Raw genomic sequence first — 21,447 nt, 5'->3', positions numbered from 1 at the left:
TTGCTCAAAGAACATTCTAGATGCATGCTACCTAATGTATTATTATATTTTTTTTTTTATGAATTCATTATAATAAGACGTTATGCATTTTGTAGGAATGACGTTTAATTTGAGAACTGACTACTCAGAAGAATTCAACTCATGTCTGACACTTTATGATCATGACATAAATTTGTATAAGGGCTCAATTTCAAAGAGTCACTTAACCAAACAATATTGCTTGAATTTTTGTTCTATCTGCCAACCAGAAATTAGCAGGATGCCAGTTACAAATTGTACATGCTATGATAATTTGGCTGGGAACATTATCAAGCATCAGAAAGCTCACAACTTTGTGTGACAATGGTGTTTTTTCCTTTCATTAATATCTTGCGACTTCGATGATGGATTGAGCTCAAATTTTCAAAGGTTTGTTATTTCATGCATATGATGAGCAGGAAGTGAAAAGACTGGTCTTTGACAATTACCAATAGTGTCCACTGTCTTTAACCCCCAAAGATTGCTTAAAAAGTTTTCTGCTAAAAGCAGAAAATAGCAGGAGACCAGTCAAAACCTCTATGATAATTTGTCTTGAAACCTTATTCTGGTAACACAGTTTTGTTGTGCTGAGCTAGTTTTTGTTCTAAGCAGCTCCATGAAATTGGGCTCAGAAAGAAAGAAAGGTTCTCCATTTTCACAAAAATAAAAATGACACGTTATCTTCTCATTAAATCTTCATGTTTACTTTGTAATGTAAATGCCAGAAACTTGAATAAATTAACACACCAGAAAATTTGTTAGATTTGCCGAGTCTGTTCTGAGTTCTGAAAAGCACAAATTAATGTAGGACAATAACAGGCCTGTATGCTTCGTTTTTGATGAAAGGGCAGGGGCACCAATGCATGTTCTCCTTCGTAAAGGGCACCCTATGAGGAATTTGTAAATTTCTAAGCATTTAAGGGCACCAAGACAATAACCAGGGGTACAATCGCCTTCATTACCTCCATGAAGTATCAGGCCTGCAATTAATTTCCACAAAGTCTGCCTTGAAGACTTTTTTTTCTGATACAACTTTATTTACAATTCAGATGGTTTTTCTTTAAAGTTGTTACTGTGGCAAGTTCACTGTGTGAGTTTGGAATGCTCATGCAACTCCAGACCACAGGGGAACAGGGGCATGTGCCTCCGGGTCCATTTCTGCGGCGCCAATTTTTTTTTAAATAGGAGTAGTGAGTAGGCTAAGCGCCCAGGTTACTGGGTCCATGCATAGAGTTTTCTACCTCCATGCTTGGTCTATGTCATGTATGTAGTTTCAAGTCGCCCCCCCCCCCCTGGGCGCCGCCCCTGTTATTGTGGGAAGTGGCAAGCACCTCCGGGGGGGGGGGGCAAAACCATGGGGGTACTCCCATGGCAAAACGAAAGTGAGAAAAAACAAGCATGATGATTGCCCTAAACATGTTATGGGTAGCCGAGTAAATGACCGAATTATTCAATATTGGGCGCTTCATGGTCCTCGCCCCTTTGAATTAACCACTCACTCTCAGTCTTGAACCATGGGGTGGCCGTGGGGGGGGGGGGGGTAGTGTTACACGCAACCTCCTTTGGCGCTTGTAAAAATGGTTTCATAAAACAGCCGTAAACACTAGCTATCTTTGACACTAGCACTAGGCGGGCTGGGTAAATAAGTCTGGTACCACAGATAGGAGGAATACCGATGTTCTGTCGCAGCAAGTTGTGAAGGGAACCCGACAAAGCGTTGTTTTCACGTCGAATGCAAAATGTTGGGATTGGTAGTCGATCCCTTGCATCTATAACGTTGAGAAGCAAAGCGACTGCGTTGAACCCCTGAGTTCGTGTGTTTGACCTCTGACAATTTATTTTCGCACCGCCGAGCTCAAACAAATTAAATGTAACTTCTGCTTCCCTTTTCAAAAAGGATTTGACGTTTCAAGGGTATTTTTTTTCTTTCAGTAAACTCTTCACTATCTCGTAGAGTCGTAGCTTTCTATCACTAAATCAGTATCAGTATGGTAAGTTTTATGATTTGAACCGAGATACTTGCTGATATTCATAAGAATCTTATTACTATATTAGGAAAGATATCCCGAGCCAAGTTTTGGAAAAGTTTCCGTATGGCGCCACCACTTTCTCATTCGAAATAAAATAATATAGTATCTAATTTACCTGATTGATATATCCCTTTTTGTAAAAATGAGTGAAAAAGTGGTGGCGCCATACGGAAAGTTATCCCAAGTTTTGAACACACAGAAAACAGTTCAATTTTTTCCCCAATTCATTCAATGGCGGTTTTAACTTTTACTACTTCACTTGCCGTCAACTCGCCGTCATCTTACAAGATTGTTTTTTTTAATGGAGCAAGGAAGTGTTAAGTCCTGCCCAAACAACATTATTTCTCATGGTTTTCGGTAAAATGTTATTCTCACAAAAACGACTTTGTCTTTGTCTTTGTCTTTGTGTTGATAAAAAGAAGTACCAATAATTGACATATAATAACTAAGGTTTATCGCAATTCAGAACCGCAATGCGTTGTGGGAAGGAATATGGGGCGATTTCTATGCAGTTTCTACGACTCGCACGCGCAACGCCTATACCTTTGTGTGGGTTCAACAGCTCCCTCTCTTGATATTTTGCTATTCGCGATAAACCTTATATGGGCCAAGACTTTAAATCCATGTGAAAAAGCATGACGGCGGCCGATAGTTTTGCTGCTTGGAGATAATTTTTCATGAAAAAAAACCTCCAGAAATATGACCTAAAACTTACTTGAATTCTCTTTAAGCTGACACTTTACAGTAACAGTTCTATGCTTCTTTTGTGGATTTTAAATGTAAATTGGAGGAGTTGACGGCGAGTTGACGGCAAGTAGTAGGACCCTTCAATCGATAATTAATCAAACTAAATTCTATAAATAAAACCGATAAAGGGTATGAGATTCACAAATTGTCAATTGTTTCGAGACCAGATGGCAGATTTGAACTTAACTGGGCTCCGATTCGGGGTGAAAAGCCACAACACTGCAAAGCAAGTTGTGTACTATACCATGTAGCTCCAAATGTTTATCTGACAAGAGTTTTACTCAACAGAATTGAAGGTTTTGAAAGTCAACATTTGAACAAAATTACAAGACCGCCAGAGTTGTCCAGTGAATGCTAAAATCAATGGCCTCAGGGGTCAATTTCACAAAGAACTTAGAACTAGTCCTACCTTTGGACTAGTCCTAGGAGATATTAAAAACTTAAGGGTAGTCCTAAATTAGGCGAGTAACACGTCTTAACTCAAGATAAGACTAGTCCTAACTCTTTGTAAAATCTACCACAGGCCTGTGGTCTATTGGGAAATTCGAGCCCTGCTTAAAGTTCATTTAATTTTTAAGTTATCATTCTCAGACAAGAACAAAGTTGAAAGTATCTTTGAAATTTGATCTTGATTTTACAGGTATTAGCTTTCCAAAGAAGACATGTATGTGGAACAACCATTAAGAAAAAGGAGCTGGAAAAACATCAAGCTACCCATTCTGGACGTCATTGGATACGCTTGTGTGTGATGTTGGTAATCAAGTACATCGCAGAAAAACCATGTTGTGATGGTAAGGCCTTCCAATTAGTTTAAACCGACATCACTGTGTCCTCACTGGAGAAGAAGCAATATTTTGTGCTGTTCGCAGACATTTTTTAATCTTGCAAGTGATTGTTAAAATTGCCTCTTTATTATTACCAATATGAATTCTGAAAAGCCACAGAACACAGAACCATTTCATTGTGATATTGGGGCAACAACTTTCACACTAGATCTCCAACTGACCAACAATCAACCAGTCAACACTGGAGAGAAACCATTAACTTGTGTCATTTGTGGAGAGCGTTTTACTAATCAGGGGGCTCTTACTGACCATCACCTAATTCACACTGAGGTGAAACCGGTTCTCTGTGACATTTGTGGAAAAGGTTTCATCAGTGAGCCTAGCCTGATCACCCATCATCAGCAAGTCCACACTGGAGAGAAACCATTTGTTTGTGACATTTGTGGTAAAGCCTTCTCACAAAAACATTGCTTGAACATCCATGACTGTATCCATACTGAAGAGAAATCGTATCCTTGTAAAATATGTGAACTCCACTTGATCACTCATCAGCAAGTCCACACTGGAGAGAAACCATTTGCTTGTGACACTTGTGGAGAAGCCTTCAGACAAAAACTCCACCTGACTGACCGTCAACGTATCCACACTAGAGAGAAACTTCTTGTGTTTGTTTGTGACGTTTGTAAAAAAGAATTCTCTCTTAAAAGTTCGCTAAATCGTCACCAGAAACTTCACACTGGAGAGAACCCATTTGTTTGTGACATTTGTGGAAAAGATTTTTCTAGAAAAGGCAATCTAATTTGTCACCAGAGAGTACACACTGGAGAGAAACCATTTGCTTGTGACATTTGTGGAAAAGCATTTTCTGAAAGAGAAGGTGTAAATAGACACCGAAGAGTCCACACTGGAGAGAAACCGTTTGTTTGTGATACTTGCGGAAAAGATTTTTATCTGAATATTCATCTAACCTCTCACCAGAGAGTCCACACTGGAGAGAAACCATTTGTTTGTGACATTTGTGGAAAGGCATTTGCTCATAGAAGTGGTTTAGCAAGCCACCGCAGAGTACACACTGGAAAGAAACTATTAATTTGTGACACTTGTGGAAAAGCATTTGTTGAAAGAAGAAGCCTAAGTAGACACCAAAAGGTCCACAATGGAGAGAAACCATTCATTTGTGACATTTGTGGAAAAGATTTTTCTCAAAAAGTCAATCTAGTTTGTCATCGGAGAGTACACACTGGAGAGAAACCATTTGCTTGTAAAATTTGTGGAAAAGCATTTTCTGAAAAAGGTAAATTAAGTATGCACCAAAGAGTCCACACTGGAGAGAAACCATTCAATTGTGACATTTGTGGACGATGCTTCGCTTGTAAGTGGTCTCTCTCTAACCATAAAAAAACTCACATCGAGGAGAAACCATTCATTTGTGACATTTGTGGAAAAGACTTTTCTCTAAAAGTCGGTCTACTTTGTCACCAGAGAGTACACACCGGAGAGAAACCATTCAAATGTGCCATTTGTGGACAATGCTTCACTTTTAGTTGGTCTCTCTCTAAACATAAAAAAACTCACATAGAGGAGACAACTCACAACGAGGAGAAACCAATTGTTTGTGATTTTTGTAGAAAAGTCTTCAAATCCCAAAAGATATTCGAAAAACACAAATGTGTTCACCCTGTAGGGGAGCCATTTGTTTGTGACGTATTTTCAGAAGAGCAGTTAAAGTATTCAGCAACAATTCCACACTTAAAGGAAAGCATTGTTTGAGATATTTGTGGAAAAATATTTTTCACACAAAATTGAGCTGCCCAGCCATCAGCGAGTCCACACTGGAGAGAACAAGTTTGGATGTGACATTTATGGATTTGGAAAAAAAAACATTTTCGTCACCTTGGAGTCTTCATGTGACTGAAATTTGTGGAAGTGCATTCTATGGAAAAGAAGCTCTGAATAAATATCAAAGAGTCAACACTGGTGGAAAAACAATGTTTGTGTTTGTGAAAAAGTACTTTCTCAAAAAGTCAGTCTAAAAAAAGCTGTCAGTTGCATGCTAAAGAGAAACCATGGTTTGAGCATGGAGGTATACATGTAGAATGGTTTGAGGAAAGGCTTTCCACTGAAATTAAATTACGCTTTGAAAAACCATCAGTTCTCAACCAAATGGGAAGTAACTATGAAAAATGTTTGTTGCAACAATGCTTTGGTTATATTGGGTGCGTTCGTTTAGCTTCGCCGGGTCGACCCCGGTGTGTGGCATTTTCTTTTTCCAGGACGAACGTGTTCACACACCGCCACACACCGGGGTCGACCCAGGGAAGCTAAATGAACGCACCCATTACTGATTTGAATTCTCAAAAGAATAAACTTCTTTGTAACACCTGATTAAAACAGGCACTCAAGAGTCAAGCCTCAACAAATTATTGAATTAAATATATAAATAGTTTTGCGCTTGAAACAGTTTGTACTGGGTGGGAGTAACAAACTGCTGGAAGTAAAAAGATGGTCTACAGTAGCTCCTGTAATCTATTTTGTTCCGTGCGTCTCTAGAGTGCATGTCTGAACTGGGTTTAACCTATGGGGAGCACTTTATAGAAACAGTGTGGAATTCACTGTGAAGGCGAGACAAATTCTGTGATATTTGTGGAGAAAGAATACTTTAGAATAGAGTTTGTCAATGTCTACATTGTAAATTACCAAGGCTTAATTTTACAAAGCACCATAAGAGTCCTTTTTGTAAACATCAGTTTTCAATAATTCAACAGCGGGTTTTTTATTTTGAAAGAAACACTTTGCTTGGCAATTAAGGTAGACAGTTTAAGATCATATTTCTCTTTGTGAAATTGGACCTAGTAGAGTGTCCCCACATTCACATTATACAGAAAAACATTATATTTTCATGATTCTAGATAAACAAAACCTTTTCAGCCTGTTTACCTTTTGTTGTGTTGTTGCTCAAAGAACATTCTAGATGCATGCTACCTAATGTATTATTATATTTTTTTATTTATGAATTCATTATAATAAGACGTTATGCATTTTGTAGGAATGACGTTTAATTTGAGAACTGACTACTCAGAAGAATTCAACTCATGTCTGACACTTTATGATCATGACATCAATTTGTGTAAGGGCTCAATTTCAAAGAGTCACTTAACCAAACAATATTGCTTGAATTTTTGTTCTATCTGCTAACCAGAAATTAGCAGGATGCCAGTTACAAATTGTACATGCTATGATAATTTGGCTGGGAACATTATCAAGCATCAGAAAGCTCACAACTTTGTGTGACAATGGTGTTTTTTCCTTTCATTAATATCTTGCGACTTCGATGATGGATTGAGCTCAAATTTTCAAAGGTTTGTTATTTCATGCATATGATGAGCAGGAAGTGAAAAGACTGGTCTTTGACAATTACCAATAGTGTCCACTGTCTTTAACCCCCAAAAATTGCTTGAAAAGTTTTCTGCTATTGCAGAAAATAGCAGGAGACCAGTCAAAACCTGTATGATAATTTGGCTGGGAGCCTTATTCTGGTAAAAGCATAGTTTTGTTGTGCTGAGCTAACTTTTGTTTTAAGCAGCTCCATGAAATTGGGCTCAGAAAGAAAGAAAGGTTCTCCATTTTCCCAAAAATAAAAATGACATATTATTATCTTCTCATTAAATCTTCATGCTTACTTTGTAATGTAAATGCCAGAAACTTGAATAAATTAACACACCAGAAAATTTGTTAGATTTGCCGAGTCTGTTCTGAGTTCTGAAAAGCACAAATTAATGTAGGACAATAACGGGCCTGTATGCTTCGTTTTTGATGAAAGGGCAGGGGCACCAATGCATTCTCCTTTGTAAAGGGCACCCTATGAGGAATTTGTAAATTTCTAAGCATTTAAGGGCACCAAGACAATAACCAGGGGTACAATCGCCTTCATTACCTCCATGAAGTATCAGGCCTGCAATTAATTTCCACAAAGTCTGCCTTGAAGACTTTTTTTTCTGATACAACTTTATTTACAATTCAGATGGTTTTTCTTTAAAGTTGTTACTGTGGGTCCATTTCTGCGGCGCTAAGTTTTTGTTAAATAGGAGTAGGCTAAGCGCCCAGGTTACTGGGTCCATGGAGGTATTTCTACCTCCATGCTTGGTCTATGTCATGTATGTAGTTTCAAGTCGCCCCCCCCCCCCCCTGGGCGCCACCCCCCCCCCCCTGGGCGCCGCCCCCCCCCCCCCCTGGGCGCCGCCCCCCCCCCCCCGCCCCCCCCCCCTGGGCGCCGCCCCCCCCCCCCCCCCCCCCCCTGGGCGCCGCAAAACCATGGGGGTACTCCCATGGCAAAACGAAAGTGAGAAAAAACAAGCATGATGATTGCCCTAAACATGTTATGGGTAGCCGAGTAAATGACCGAATTATTCAATATTGGGCGCTTCATGGTCCTCGCCCCTTTGAATTAACCACTCACTCTCAGTCTTGAAATCAAGTCTAACCATGGGGTGGGGGGGAGGGGTAGTGTTACACGCAACCTCCTTTGGCGCTTGTAAAAATGGTTTCATAAAACAGCCGTAAACACTAGGCGTGCTGGGTAAATAAGTCTGGTACCATAGATAGGAGGAATACCGATGTTCTGTCGCAGCAAGTTGTGAAGGGAACCCGACAAAGCGTTGTTTTCACGTCGAATGCAAAATGTTGGGATTGGTAGTCGATCCCTTGCATCTATAACGTTGAGAAGCAAAGCGACTGCGTTGAACCCCTGAGTTCGTGTGTTTGACCTCTGACAATTTATTTTCGCACCGCCGAGCTCAAACAAATTAAATGTAACTTCTGCTTCCCTTTTCAAAAAGGATTTGCCGTTTTCAAGAGTATTTTTTTTCTTTCAGTAAACTCTTCACTATCTCGTGGAGTCGTAGCTTTCTATCAGTATCAGTATGGTAAGTTTTATGATTTGAACCGAGATACTTGCTGATATTCATAAGAATCTTATTAAGAAAGATATCCCGAGCCAAGTTTTGGAAAAGTTTCCGTATGGCGCCACCACTTTCTCATTCGAAATAAAATAATATAGTATCTAATTTACCTGATTGATATATCCCTTTTTGTAAAAATGAGTGAAAAAAGTGGTGGCGCCATACGGAAAGTTATCCCAAGTTTTGAACACACAGAAAACAGTTCAATTTTTTCCCCAATTCATTCAATGGCGGTTTTAACTTTTACTACTTCACTTGCCGTCAACTCGCCGTCATCTTACAAGATTTTTTTTTTTAATGGAGCAAGGAAGTGTTAAGTCCTGCCTAAACAACATTATTTCTCATGGTTTTCGGTAAAATGTTATTCTCACATAAACGACTTTGTCTTTGTCTTTGTGTTGATAAAAAGAAGTACCAATAATTGACATAATAACTAAGGTTTATCGCAATTCAGAACCGCAATGCGTTGTGGGAAGGAATATTGGGCGGTTTCTATGCAGTTTCTACGACTCGCACGCGCAGCGCCTATACCTTTGTGTGGGTTCAACAGCTCCCTCTCTTGATATTTTGCTATTCGCGATAAACCTTATATGGGCCAAGACTTTAAATCCATGTGAAAAAGCATGACGGCGGCCGATAGTTTTGCTGCTTGGAGATAATTTTTCATGAAAAAAAACCTCCAGAAATATGACCTAAAACTTACTTGAATTCTCTTTAAGCTGACACTTTACAGTAACAGTTCTATGCTTCTTTTGTGGATTTTAAATGTAAATTGGAGGAGTTGACGGCGAGTTGACGGCAAGTAGTAGGACCCTTCAATCGATAATTAATCAAACTAAATTCTATAAATAAAACCGATAAAGGGTATGAGATTCACAAATTGTCAATTGTTTCGAGACCAGATGGCAGATTTGAACTTAACTGGGCTCCGATTCGGGGTGAAAAGCCACAACACTGCAAAGCAAGTTGTGTACTATACCATGTAGCTCCAAATGTTTATCTGATAAAGTTTTACTCAACAGAATTGAAGGTTTTGAAAGTCAACATTTGAACAAAATTACAAGACCGCCAGAGTTGTCCAGTGAATGCTAAAATCAATGGCCTCAGGGGTCAATTTCACAAAGAATTTAGAACTAGTCCTACCTTTGGACTAGTCTTAGGAGATATTAAAAACTTAAGTGTAGTCCTAAATTAGGCGAGTAACACGTCTTAACTCAAGATAAGACTAGTCCTAACTCTTTGTAAAATCTACCACAGGCTGTGGTCTATTGGGAAATTCGAGCCCTGCTTAAAGTTCATTTAATTTTTAAGTTATAATTCTCAGACAAGCAAAATGTTGAAAGTATCTTTGAAATTTGATCTTGATTTTACAGGTTTTAGCTTTCCAAAGAAGACATGTATGTGGAACAACCATTAAGAAAAAGGAGCTGGAAAAACATCAAGCTACCCATTCTGGACGTCATTGGATACGCTTGTGTGTGATGTTGGTAATCAAGTACATCGCAGAAAAACCATGTTGTGATGGTAAGGCCTTCCAATTAGTTTAAACCGACATCACTGTGTCCTCACTGGAGAAGAAGCAATATTTTGTGCTGTTCGCAGACATTTTTTAATCTTGCAAGTGATTGTTAAAATTGCCTCTTTATTATTACCAATATGAATTCTGAAAAGCCACAGAACACAGAACCATTTCATTGTGATATTGGGGCAAAAACTTTCCCACAAGATCTCCAACTGACCAACAATCAACCAGTCCACACTGGAGAGAAACCATTTACTTGTGTCATTTGTGGAGAGCGTTTTACTAATCAGGGGGCTCTTACTGACCATCACCTAACTCACACTGAGGTGAAACCGGTTTTCTGTGACATTTGTGGAAAAGGTTTCTTCAGTGAGCCTAGCCTGATCACCCATCAGCAAGTCCACACTGGAGAGAAACCATTTGTTTGTGACATTTGTGGAAAGGCCTTCTCACAAAAGCATTGCTTGACCATCCACGACTGTATCCACACTGAAGAGAAACCGTATCCTTGTTCAATATGCGGAAAATCCTTCAGACAAAAACCCCACCTGACTGACCATCAACGTATCCACACTGAAGAGAAACTAATTGTATTTGTTTGTGATATTTGTGGAAAAGGTTTCTTCAGTGAGCCTAGCCTGATCACCCATCTGCAAGTCCACACTGGAAAGAAACCATTTGTTTGTGACATTTGTGGAAAAGCATTCTCTAAAAAAGGTCCACTAAATCTTCACCAGAAAGTACACACTGGAGAGAAAACATTTGCTTGTGATATTTGTGGAAAGTGTTTTGCCCATAAATACGCTCTTTCTTACCATCACCAAACTCACATTGAGGAGAAAACTCACATTGAGGAGAAAACTCACATTGAGGAGAAAACTCACATTGAGGAGAAAACTCACATTGAGGAGAAAACTCACATTGAGGAGAAAACTCACATTGAGGAGAAACCATTCATTTGTGATATTTGTGGAAAAGTCTTTAAATCTAAAAAGAAATTTTGCAGACACAAACAGTTCCACTCTGTAAAGAAATCATTTTTTTGTGACACTTGCGGAAAAGATTTTTTTCAAAATATTCATCTAATCTCTCACCGGAGAGTCCACACTGGAGAGAAACCATTTGTTTGTGACATTTGTGGAAAGGCATTTTCTCATAAAAACTGTTTAGAGCGCCACCTCAGAGTACACACTGGAGAGAAACCGTTTGTTTGTGACACTTGTGGAAAAGCATTTGCTGATGGAAGAAGCCTAAGTAGACACCAAAGTGTCCACACTGGAGAGAAATCATTCATTTGTGACATTTGTGGAAAAGATTTTTCTCAAAAAGTCAATCTAGTTTGTCATCGGAGAGTACACACTGGAGAGAAACCATTTGTTTGTGACATTTGTGGAAAAGCATTTTCTCAAAAAAGCACATTAGATTTACACCAAAGAGTCCACACCGGAGAGAAACCATTCAGTTGTGACATTTGTGGACAATGTTTCGCTTATAAGTGGTCTCTCCCTAAACATAAAAAAACTCACATTGAGGAGAAACCATTTGTTTGTGATGTTTGTGGAAAAGTCTGGAAATCTAAAAAGAAATTTGACAAACACAAGTGTGTCAACACTTGAGAGAAACCATTTGTTTGTGATATTTTGGGGAAAAGTCTTTTTCGGTGGTCTGTTTTTCCATCTGGCCGAAAAAGCTTTCCAGCGCTCCATATTTTGTTTGGCCAGAGAAATATATTTTATTGAAAACAAATTTCCGGTGCTCTGTAATTCATCTTGCCGGAGAAAATAGTTATCTTTAAGTATTCAGCAACTATTCCACACTTAAAGGAAAGCATTGTTTGAGATATTTGTGGAAATTTTTGCTCACACAGAATTGAAACACTGGAGAGAAAACAGTTTTAATGTGAAATTTTTTGATGTGAAAAAAAAACATTTTCTAAACGGAGCAATTTATAAGCCATCACCACAGAGTCCTCACTGACAAAATTTATGAAAAGTCATCTTATGATACATGTAAGATGCTCTTAAAGGCAGTGGACACTATTGGTAATTGTCACAGACGGGTCTTCTCACTTGGTGTATCTCAACATATGCATGAAATAACAAACCTGTGAAAATTTGAGCACCATTGGTCGTCGAAGCTGTGAGATAATAATGAAAGAAAAAACACCCTTGACACACAAAGTTGTGTGCGTTTAGATGGTTGATTTCGAGACCTCAAGTTCAAAACTTGAGGTCACGAAATCAAATTCGTGGAAAATTACTTTCTCGAAAACTACGTCACTTCAGAGGGAGCTGTTTCTTACAATGTTTTATACTATCAACCTCTCCCCATTACTCGTAACCGAGAAAGGATTTATGATGATAATTATTTTGAGTAATTACCAATAGTGTCCACTGCCTTTAAAATTAGTTTTTGTTAACAACACTTGTGGCAGTGTCAGCACTTTTTGTAATCCGCCATACATAAACTGACAAACCTGTAGAAGTTTGAGATCGATCGGCCATCTATGTCACGAGAGAATAGTGAAGGAAAAAAACGATTACAAATTTTGCATCGCATTGACGCCAAAATAAAAATGAATCAAACGTTTATTGAGCGATAAACTCCAATCGCGAAGTTAGATTATTCATTTCTAATTAAGTATGACATTTCATACGGAAATATTTAAAGGGATGTTTTCAACTATCATCATCATAGACCGTGTAAGTTTATGTAAATCTGTGATCTTCACGGTTTTTGTTTCTTACCAATTCTGTAACGCTCCTTTTATTATATATACCTCTTTCCACGCGCATACCGAGTATTTGCGGTAAGGGCCTAACTTCATACAAATTTGCACAAAAGCTTGCTTAGCATGAAATTTCTTCCTCGATAAAAACAGGATTACCAACCAAATTTCCGTTTGTTGCATATTGCTTGTTGCTGGTATTCAGCTGTTGTTTGCTTATCCTGAAAATCATGTGGACGTTTGGTTGGTAATCCTGTTTTTATCAAAGGAAGAAATGTCATGTTAAGCAAAGTATTGTGCTTAGCAGCTCTATAAAATTGGGCAAAGGTCTTTTTGGACGTCCCCCACTAACAGCGCCCTATATTATTTCATTACGGCCCACTAGATACAAAACATCGTCCCCGTTTGTCTTTCATTACCCCACAATGAAAAGTGATTAAATGCAATGTAAATTTGTTGACTCAAATTACTTGTTCGTCATTTCTTATCTCACTTGTCACACGGCCTATTGTTCGATTGAGCACTTAAAGACCATGATAATATTCTTAATTTTTCCCAACTTGACAGTTTCGGATAATGTATCCATAGTATAATGTAAATATCAAGTATACGATTGATGGCCTTAGCTTTTGATCCAAACCGGATCACCTTTTTATAAAAGCTGGTCCATACTTCGTGGGAATGCGATGAAATTTAGTGACACAATAATCGGCACGCGCTGCTTTTCTTCTTGTGACACAAGAAACTTCGGGCAGATGAAACGGGCTCAACATACGCGAATGCTTTGCACAGATTTCGGTATGCCAGTGCTAATAATAAATAAATAGGACTTGTTAATCCACAACTAAAATACATTCTAAAAAAACCTGTTGGCTTTCTTTAAACATGGGAGGTTTTTGTTTGCCTTCTGTTTTGTTGTGTCCATTCGGCTGGGAGTCATGGGCGGCCATGGCAACAAAGTTCTTGATAAAGAAATACGGAAATTAAGGCGGATACCATTGACTACAAAAAAGTAGGCAGATGAATCTAATTTAAGAGATGGTGCTTAATGTTTTTCCATGAGATTAATTACTGATTGGAAGTTATTCCAGAACGTCTGATGGCCAAGGTTGTCCACAAAGCGTGCGTCACCACAATTGTTCATCTCTCTCTTCCATCGATTCCTTGCAGCAAAGAGCGTGTTTTGAATCTGGGTATGCCTCTTTTTATTTACTGGTGGTTGTCCAGATTACTTCATACTGATGGCCATCTAGGCCAAGGTTTTCCAAAGCAGGCATCACAACGGAGTCTATTGTGTATCTCATGCTGGAAGATGTACATGCTTTAAAGACACTGGACACTATTGGTAATTGTCAAAGACAAGTCTTCTCACTTGGTGTATCTCAAAAAAATATGCACAAAATACAAACCTGTGAACAGTTGAAAGCAGTTGGTCGTCGAAGTTGCGAGAGAATAATGGAATAATGGAAGAAAAAACATCCTTGTCTCACAAGTTGTGTACTCATTTCAGATGTTTAAATTCGAGCTTAGGTCTCAAACGATTCAAATAGTGAGAAATAACTCTCAAATGCTTGGTAACTTCAGAGGGAGATGTTTCTCACAATGTGTTATACTATTAAGCTCTCCATTGCTCGTTACCGAGTACGTTTATGCTAGCAAGTATTTACCAAACCCCTTGAAGCAAAAATCGTGTTTCTGATGAATTTGTGCCATCCTAGCTGTTCCTTTACTTTTCTTAAAAATTACCGTAAATAATTACACTCGGTTAAAACATGTGTCAGTCGCTGATTGGTTTAGAAATGGTTCGTCAGATTTTGTTGTCAGTGGGTTAGTTGAGACAGCATCATTACATAGGGAGGTTTGCTGGCAGTGCTGACTTGTGGTTGTGGCGAGATGATGTAGTAGTTTAAGTTCCCGGATACAGCAAGTACTTAATATTGGTCTCAAAAAGAAAGACGGTCTCGTTGCAGATGAAGTTTCTACTTCTGAATCGTCCAATAGAAAACCAGCATACTTAGTTAACCTTTAAGCGATTGACACAACAATTCAACTCCATTGGTTCTCAATGAACACATCGATACACAGTGTAAGCCAATGTGCAGACTGCAATATTCCTGACTTAACTTGCTGATCAGAGCAATCTGAGTTCTACCCTCTGATGTTTTCTAGCTGAGGAAGCAACAACCACTGACTGAAAAAGAACTTAAGCGATAACGTTTAACTCTGCAAGATTTAATGTCAAGTTATGGGAAACTGAGAGATTAGTGATTGTGGGCTGCCGTAAGTCACCGATCGGTGGACGTGTGCCAAAAAGTGCCGTTAAATTAGACTTGTTCATCCACACCATTAAAAAGATTCCGAGACTTCGGCTCTTCAATTTGGCTCTCTAGAAACAATGGGAGGGTTTTTGTTGCCTTCTGTTTTGCTGGTTCTCTTCACCATTGGTATGAGTTCTGCTCATTCGTGTAAGCCTCAGAAGTTGTGTCCATTCGGCTGGGAGTCATGGGGCGGCTCTTGCTACAAACTTCTTCAAGAAACAATGACTTGGCAAGAAGGGATATCAAAATGTCAGGAGACAGGAGGGGAGATGGTTGCGCCTTCATCAGTTGAAGAAAATAACTACATATTTAGTAAAACCTTCGATCATAATATGTGGATTAATTGCCATGATTTGGAGATTGAAGGGCAGTGGGACTGCACTCCAGACAACGGCGGGTATAGGAACTGGAACATGTATGAGCCAGACGGCGGAGAAAGAGAAATCTGTGTTGAGCTTGAAATTGAAACAGGACAGGGTAGATGGCAAGATAACGCATGCTTGGATGAAGACCAGGTTATCTGCAAATCCAAGGAAGTCTTGGCTACACAGGCCAGTTAAAGCAATGGCGTCTGCTTGCGTCGTGTCTGACCGGCCACACCTTACGAGAGATACCAACCAGCAACGTCCGTGCCTGCGCCACTGAGTGCCACAACGACCCCATATGTCGCTCCTTCAACGTGCAGCATTTTTGGAGTGGGGAGCGAATTTGTCAACTCAACAAAATCACCCGCTACGAGGCCGACCACACCCAGTTTGTGAAGTCCAAGAAATCATTCACGTGTATTTACGGAGAGAAATAATTTCAACCAACATTGTTTAAATCACTTGAGTAAAAACACAGAAATGACGTTCAAGTAACAGAAACAGCCGACCGTTGACTTTACTCAAAGATTTATAGCCCAAAGTTTGGACCACTTCAGAATTTAAATTAATCGTTTTTGCCTTTTTGTTTTAAGCAAAGTAGTATACACTTTTATGGTTGAAACGTTTAACGAATAACAAACAAACATTTCAAGACAAAAACTCGAGACCATTATTCTTTCATGAAAGCAAATCAGCCAACGGACTTGTGGGAATCTCCGAGAGGACTTGTGATGGAATCTGGGAGGGGACAATTCGCAAACTCTTCTTGTAATGTTGAACACAAAATCTATTTTCTCTTGAGGCTTGTGGACAAGATGAAAGGATATTTGTATAAGTGAAGCTCGTTTAGTTAATTTCGTCAAATATATAATAACAGCTTGATTATGACATGAATGTCTTTAGACGTTGACAAGGAAACAAATAAATTATTTCAAGTGAGAATTTATCACAAAATATAGAACAACTTTATTAAAGTCCATTGTTCGAGTACACTCACACAAACGGAAGGTTTTACGCCAACAAAAATAGCGAAAGAAGACACTGGTTCTTCTTGAAATACTTTCGAACAAAGGGTTGAAGCGAAGGGTCACGGGGTCAAGTTAGCTTTTTGGAGACAAAATATTAGTGAACGGCGTAAAGCGATAGGCATATTCCCCATTGGATAAGCGAGGGTTGTCCTTTGAATTTCCACCACACAAGATTGGGGGGGGGGGCGTTGAAGAGTAATCCAAGTTACTGATTTCCAATGGTTCGCCTGCAACCGGAAACTACGTCATTGACCCGCTCGCGAGCTGGGGATTGTGTAGACTTGGTTACCCCAAAATCTCCGACTATAGGCTCTGTCGATTTAACAAGAGACGTCAAGGAATCTTTGGTCAGGGGACCAGACTACACTGTTACCTTAAATAGCGCCCTCTAGATTACACTATTGCCTTTAAATAGCGCCCTCTAGAATAACCTCCGTAATTTAAGCTGAACATAATATGCCGTATAATATATAACTTATGGCTGCTGAATATCTCCATAATTTGATAAGAATGATGATAATAAATCCTGAAGTATTAATTGCATTTAAACTATAATATAGGTATCAAGACTGATGGATAAGTCAATGAATTAATTCCCTTTTCCCTTTCCATCAGATACATACGGGCTAAAAAATAATACAAGAACTGCATTTTTTTTTTTTTGTATGCATGGAGAAAATCCGCCGTTGAGAGCGCCCTCATTTAATAAAACAACTAAATGTCTAAAATTGGTTAAGATTTAAGACGTAAACGTGATGTCGATATTAAGCAAGATTTCATCTACTCTTCAAGTTCTTTGGATATCGACTCAACAGATAGTTGTAAACAGCTGTAGCTTTTGTACTAGTAGAAGACATAAAATAAAATCAACAATGCAAATAAAATCAAAATACTTCAAGATATTTATAAAGTTAAAGCAACTTACCAGGACAATTCTGCCTCTCCAACTATGCCTCCAATACTGTCGGAATATGCCGAGCTATAAATCGCACTACGATCCATATTATAGCATTAGAAAACGTGCAAGCTCACACATTAAGGTGTGGCGTCACTGGCAATCAGCAGAGGAATGGCCTAATAGTTTTGTTTCTACTCTCCACGAAAACTTCGCGGAATGAACGAAATGCAGCAAAAGTATTCTATTGTTATTTAATGCGCTTTGTGCAAATTAACAACGTACTGGCGATGATGTTAAGCTAGCTTCGCCTTTACATTACAGCGTTCTGGATCACATACAACAAAAGTAGGTGGAACATGTGTATATACAGGGTGCGTTCGATTAGCTTCCCTGTGTCGACCCCGCGGTATGCTCGTTCGGGTGATGAGCCCCTGACACTACAAGAGCTAATCGAACGATCACCTCTCGTGGTGACGTTATGCACCTTTTGCCAGCCCAGAGTGACCCGTTCCACAAGCAGGGCACTTGGGGCTGACCGGATGAGCCCCTGGAATGACGTCAAAGCTATTCGCACCGGGGGCAATCTGGGTCGACCCGGGGAAGCTAATCAAGCGCACCAATTGAGGCCTGGCAGCCAAGTTTGGCTGTCGTTGAGTTCACCAAACTCTTCATAACTTAGGATTAATCCTAATAAATTTCCCATCTCCCAAAAGCTTATAAGAACATTATTACTACTCACTGCACTGTTATTAATTTTATGAAAATGCATAAGGGTCAAATGTCATTTGCAGATATCAGCCCGCTCAACTACTCCAAACCGAATGAAAGAATTAGGGAAACAGTAAACGCGAAATTGTCTTCACTACTATAGCGACCATTTTTGAAGCAGTCGCCAAGACCGAATTCAGATACATCTTTTGCAATTGAAATATGTGACGTGCTAGCGGTCTCATGCTTGAGCAGCATCGGCACTTGGCTTTAAAAAAAAAACCAGTACTGTACGTGCCACGGCAACAACACTACAACTCTTCCAATTGTTTAGAATTTTTGCCGAGTATTAAACGCTTCGGTAGTTTCTATAGTGAACTGCGGCGCAATTTAATTGCGTGGTTTAATAGTTTAGCGTATCAGTGAGACGTCTGCTTATGTAGCATCAAGGTTATAAAATCATGCTGAAATTTGTAAATTTGCATTAGAGCAACCGTCTTGAAATGTGTATAGGTGTGTGGCATGGGGACATCATGAACACTTCAAGCGTGGAGTCATGGGGGCTTTTCCTGGTGGGGCCCAGCCCTTGTCGGGGGTTCAGGGGTGGAGGGATCCCTGTAGCTGTATGGGGTTTACAACCTGTCTTATAGCTGAAAAATCCCCTTGCTATAACATTTTACATAACATTGCTCCAAAGACTTGGTTTAGAGAAAAAATGGAACGACGAAAGGCAATAATAAATGTCCAACATACTTGCTAATACCACACATCGGTGTATGAATAAAACAAACAAATTCTTTATCCCTGAAGCAAAAAACATATATTTTATCGTTGCCGTATACCGCTGCCAAAGAATAGGGTTCGAACTGCCTCATAGTAGCCTTTAGTCAAGGCGCACGCGGCACACCGGATAGCACGCACAGCCCCCCACAAATGTAACGCACGAACAAAGACTATCACCGCGAGCGGCGAAGCCGCGAAGCGCCTTTACCAACTCGTTTTGGGGCCTTATGTTTTTCTTTACATTTGCCAACGATTTTGGTGGGAGAAAATGTAATGCATAATGCATTAGCGTGGTGAGTTTGCTGGCCAATTACCACAATTACTTGCATGACGTCAAAAGAACGTTCGATGCACGCGCATTCTCACATACGCCAAGTCGCCCATTGTCTGTATAAGGTACGTGGGTGATTACGAGGTATCGTTAAACGACCGCGGTACCACGGGTTCGACTTTTGAAGTCCCTTCATTCGAGCTCCTTCTCTTCCTTCCTCCATGGTAAGACACTGCTCTAGATTTGCAAGGGTCGTGGGTTCGAATCCCACTCGAGTAATATGCCTGTGATATTGTTTCACAGGACTCGGGAAAGTACTGAGAATACAGTGCTAACACACATCGATGGGTAAAAAAATCCTAATACACTTGATAATACAATACTTGACCAATTAACACTCGATGGACAAAGGCACGTTGTTTTCAAACCCTTAAAGGCAGTGGACACTATTGGTAATTGTTTCCAAACCCTTAAATGTAATTGTTGAAAGTTAAATTGCAAGAAAATAACAAGTGAAATATTTTCATAAAAGAGTAATTTTGTGGCACACAACTTATGGGAAAAAAGATCCATCTTGCCACCAGAACAAGAACCACGGACACACATTTGCGACTTCTCCCTTATTTTTTTCGGGGACCCTTTTTTTTGGGGGGGGGGGGCGCGAGCGGAGGTTCCGTTTGTTATATAATGTGTACGGTTAGAACTAACACGGTCGGCCATTTGCTTGAGTCAACTGTTTGACTCCACACAATGGCCGACCGTGTTAGTTCGCAAAATAACAGGAAAACCGTGCAATTTCGAGGCTTGTGTTGATCATTATATTCTATCGAGGCAGTGGACACTATTGGTAGTTATTCAAAATAGTTATCAGCATAAAACCTCACTCTTGCAACTCCAACGACCAATGGAGTTCAAATTTTCACATGTTTGTTATATTAATGCATTTTTTTAAGATACACTAAGTGAGAAGACTAGTCTTTGACAATAACCAATTGTGTACAGTGTCTTTAAAACATCTTTCTAACCATAACAAACGGTTTCAAACGCTTTTCATAGACCGACTCGTCCGATCCAAGGCTACGTGTCTCTTTAAAGGCACTGGACACTATTTTTGTATGCAAGTCGCCAGCCACACAAGGCCTGTGGGCTGCAATGATTTATTCCAGCGGCCATTACCACATACTCCTAGGGCTAAACAGGGTTACCCCCTTTAAAGTCCATATGGCTATCATCAGATTTGGGTAATTACTGCATGGTAATTGTGAGAAACGGCTCCCTCTGAAGTAACGTAGTTTTCGAGAAAGAAGTAATTTTCCACGAATTTGATTTTGAGACCTCAGATTTAGAACTTGAGGTCTCGAAATCAACCATCTAAACGCACATAACTTCGTGTGACAAGGGTGTTTTTTTCTATAATTATTATCTCGCAACTTCGATGACCGATTGAGCTCAAATTTTCACAGGTTTGTTATTTATGCATATGTTGAGATACACCAACTGTGAAGGCTAGTCTGTGACAATTACCAATAGTGTCCACTGCCTTTAAAGTCAACACCATGTACTTGTACTCAGTGAAATTGTCCTACTCTTTGTCCAAGGAACAAATATCATGCCTGTTCTGGTAAGGGTAATATTGAATTACAATAAATTTAAAAGTCCAATACATCATCGGTATTCAGAAGAAGTAAATGCATTCTAAATCTCTAGTTTGTATCAAGCCATCGGAGAAAAAAACCCGGTACTTAACCTCCTCATATGACTGGCGAAAAAGCCCCCTGGCCTAAATTTATTTATTTCAAAACATTTACTTCAAAAATACCTTGTAAATCTTACTTTAAAAAGTCAAAAAGCGTAAGAGCTGTACTTTTGATTTTTGGGGTTGAACAAAGAATTGACTAGAGTGGGATTCGAACCAACGACCTCCGGATTAACGTGCCGGCGCTCTACCAACTGAGCCATCTAGCCCTATATTGGCGGTGTCCCTATTTTGTCAATATCTTTGTTCGGGGGGTGCCAGGTATCAATATAAACCACAAGGGAAACTTACTGGGTAAATTTTGAAATGATTTTGGGGGTTGAACAAAGAATTGACTAGAGTGGGATTAAGGTGCCGACGCTCTACCAACTGAGCTATCTAGCCCTATATTGGCGGTGTCCCTATTGTTTTTACAGCTTTACTTTTGTTTACATAATACATTTGTTGTACACTGTGACAGGATCCACAGCGTTTTGTACATCGGAGGGGGAAAATGGACACGAAAAATGCTAATAGCATCAAACTTATAGAA

General features: G+C 39.5%; 3 protein-coding genes and 1 non-coding gene across 6 annotated transcripts; 3 read left to right on the top strand and 1 right to left on the bottom strand.

The window, feature by feature from the left end:
• Positions 1 to 1,994: 1,994 nt before the first annotated feature.
• On the top strand, positions 1,995 to 5,852 carry LOC117305029 (zinc finger protein OZF-like). The gene is made up of 2 exons (XM_033789726.1): positions 1,995 to 2,009; positions 3,436 to 5,852. The coding sequence occupies exon 2, from the start codon at positions 3,719 to 3,721 to the stop codon at positions 5,348 to 5,350; it is 1,632 nt and encodes a 543-aa protein (XP_033645617.1). The 5' UTR covers positions 1,995 to 2,009; positions 3,436 to 3,718; the 3' UTR covers positions 5,351 to 5,852.
• Positions 5,853 to 10,098: 4,246 nt separating this feature from the next.
• On the top strand, positions 10,099 to 12,148 carry LOC117305030 (zinc finger protein OZF-like). 3 transcript variants are annotated; one of them, XM_033789729.1, is made up of 2 exons: positions 10,099 to 10,890; positions 10,945 to 12,148. In XM_033789729.1, exons 1-2 carry the CDS (start codon positions 10,195 to 10,197, stop codon positions 11,674 to 11,676), a joined length of 1,428 nt encoding a protein of 475 aa, XP_033645620.1. In that variant the 5' UTR covers positions 10,099 to 10,194; the 3' UTR covers positions 11,677 to 12,148. The 3 variants fall into 3 exon arrangements, with proteins under 3 accessions (XP_033645620.1, XP_033645619.1, XP_033645618.1); XM_033789728.1 differs by having other exon boundaries at positions 10,927 to 12,148; XM_033789727.1 differs by having other exon boundaries at positions 10,099 to 12,148.
• A 3,179-nt stretch (positions 12,149 to 15,327) lies between these two features.
• LOC117305432 (tetranectin-like protein) lies at positions 15,328 to 15,666 on the top strand. Its single transcript, XM_033790302.1, has one exon. The coding sequence runs from the start codon at positions 15,328 to 15,330 to the stop codon at positions 15,664 to 15,666; it is 339 nt and encodes a 112-aa protein (XP_033646193.1).
• Positions 15,667 to 21,051: 5,385 nt separating this feature from the next.
• Positions 21,052 to 21,124, bottom strand: Trnan-guu. The gene has a single exon. It is a non-coding gene; the product is annotated as a tRNA-Asn (tRNA).
• Positions 21,125 to 21,447: the final 323 nt, after the last annotated feature.

The sequence above is a fragment of the Asterias rubens genome, chromosome 22, assembly GCF_902459465.1.
Source record: "Asterias rubens chromosome 22, eAstRub1.3, whole genome shotgun sequence".
Lineage (NCBI taxonomy): Eukaryota > Metazoa > Echinodermata > Asteroidea > Forcipulatida > Asteriidae > Asterias > Asterias rubens.
Note: the sequence above shows the minus strand (reverse complement) of the source record. Positions and strands in the feature narration are given on the sequence as shown.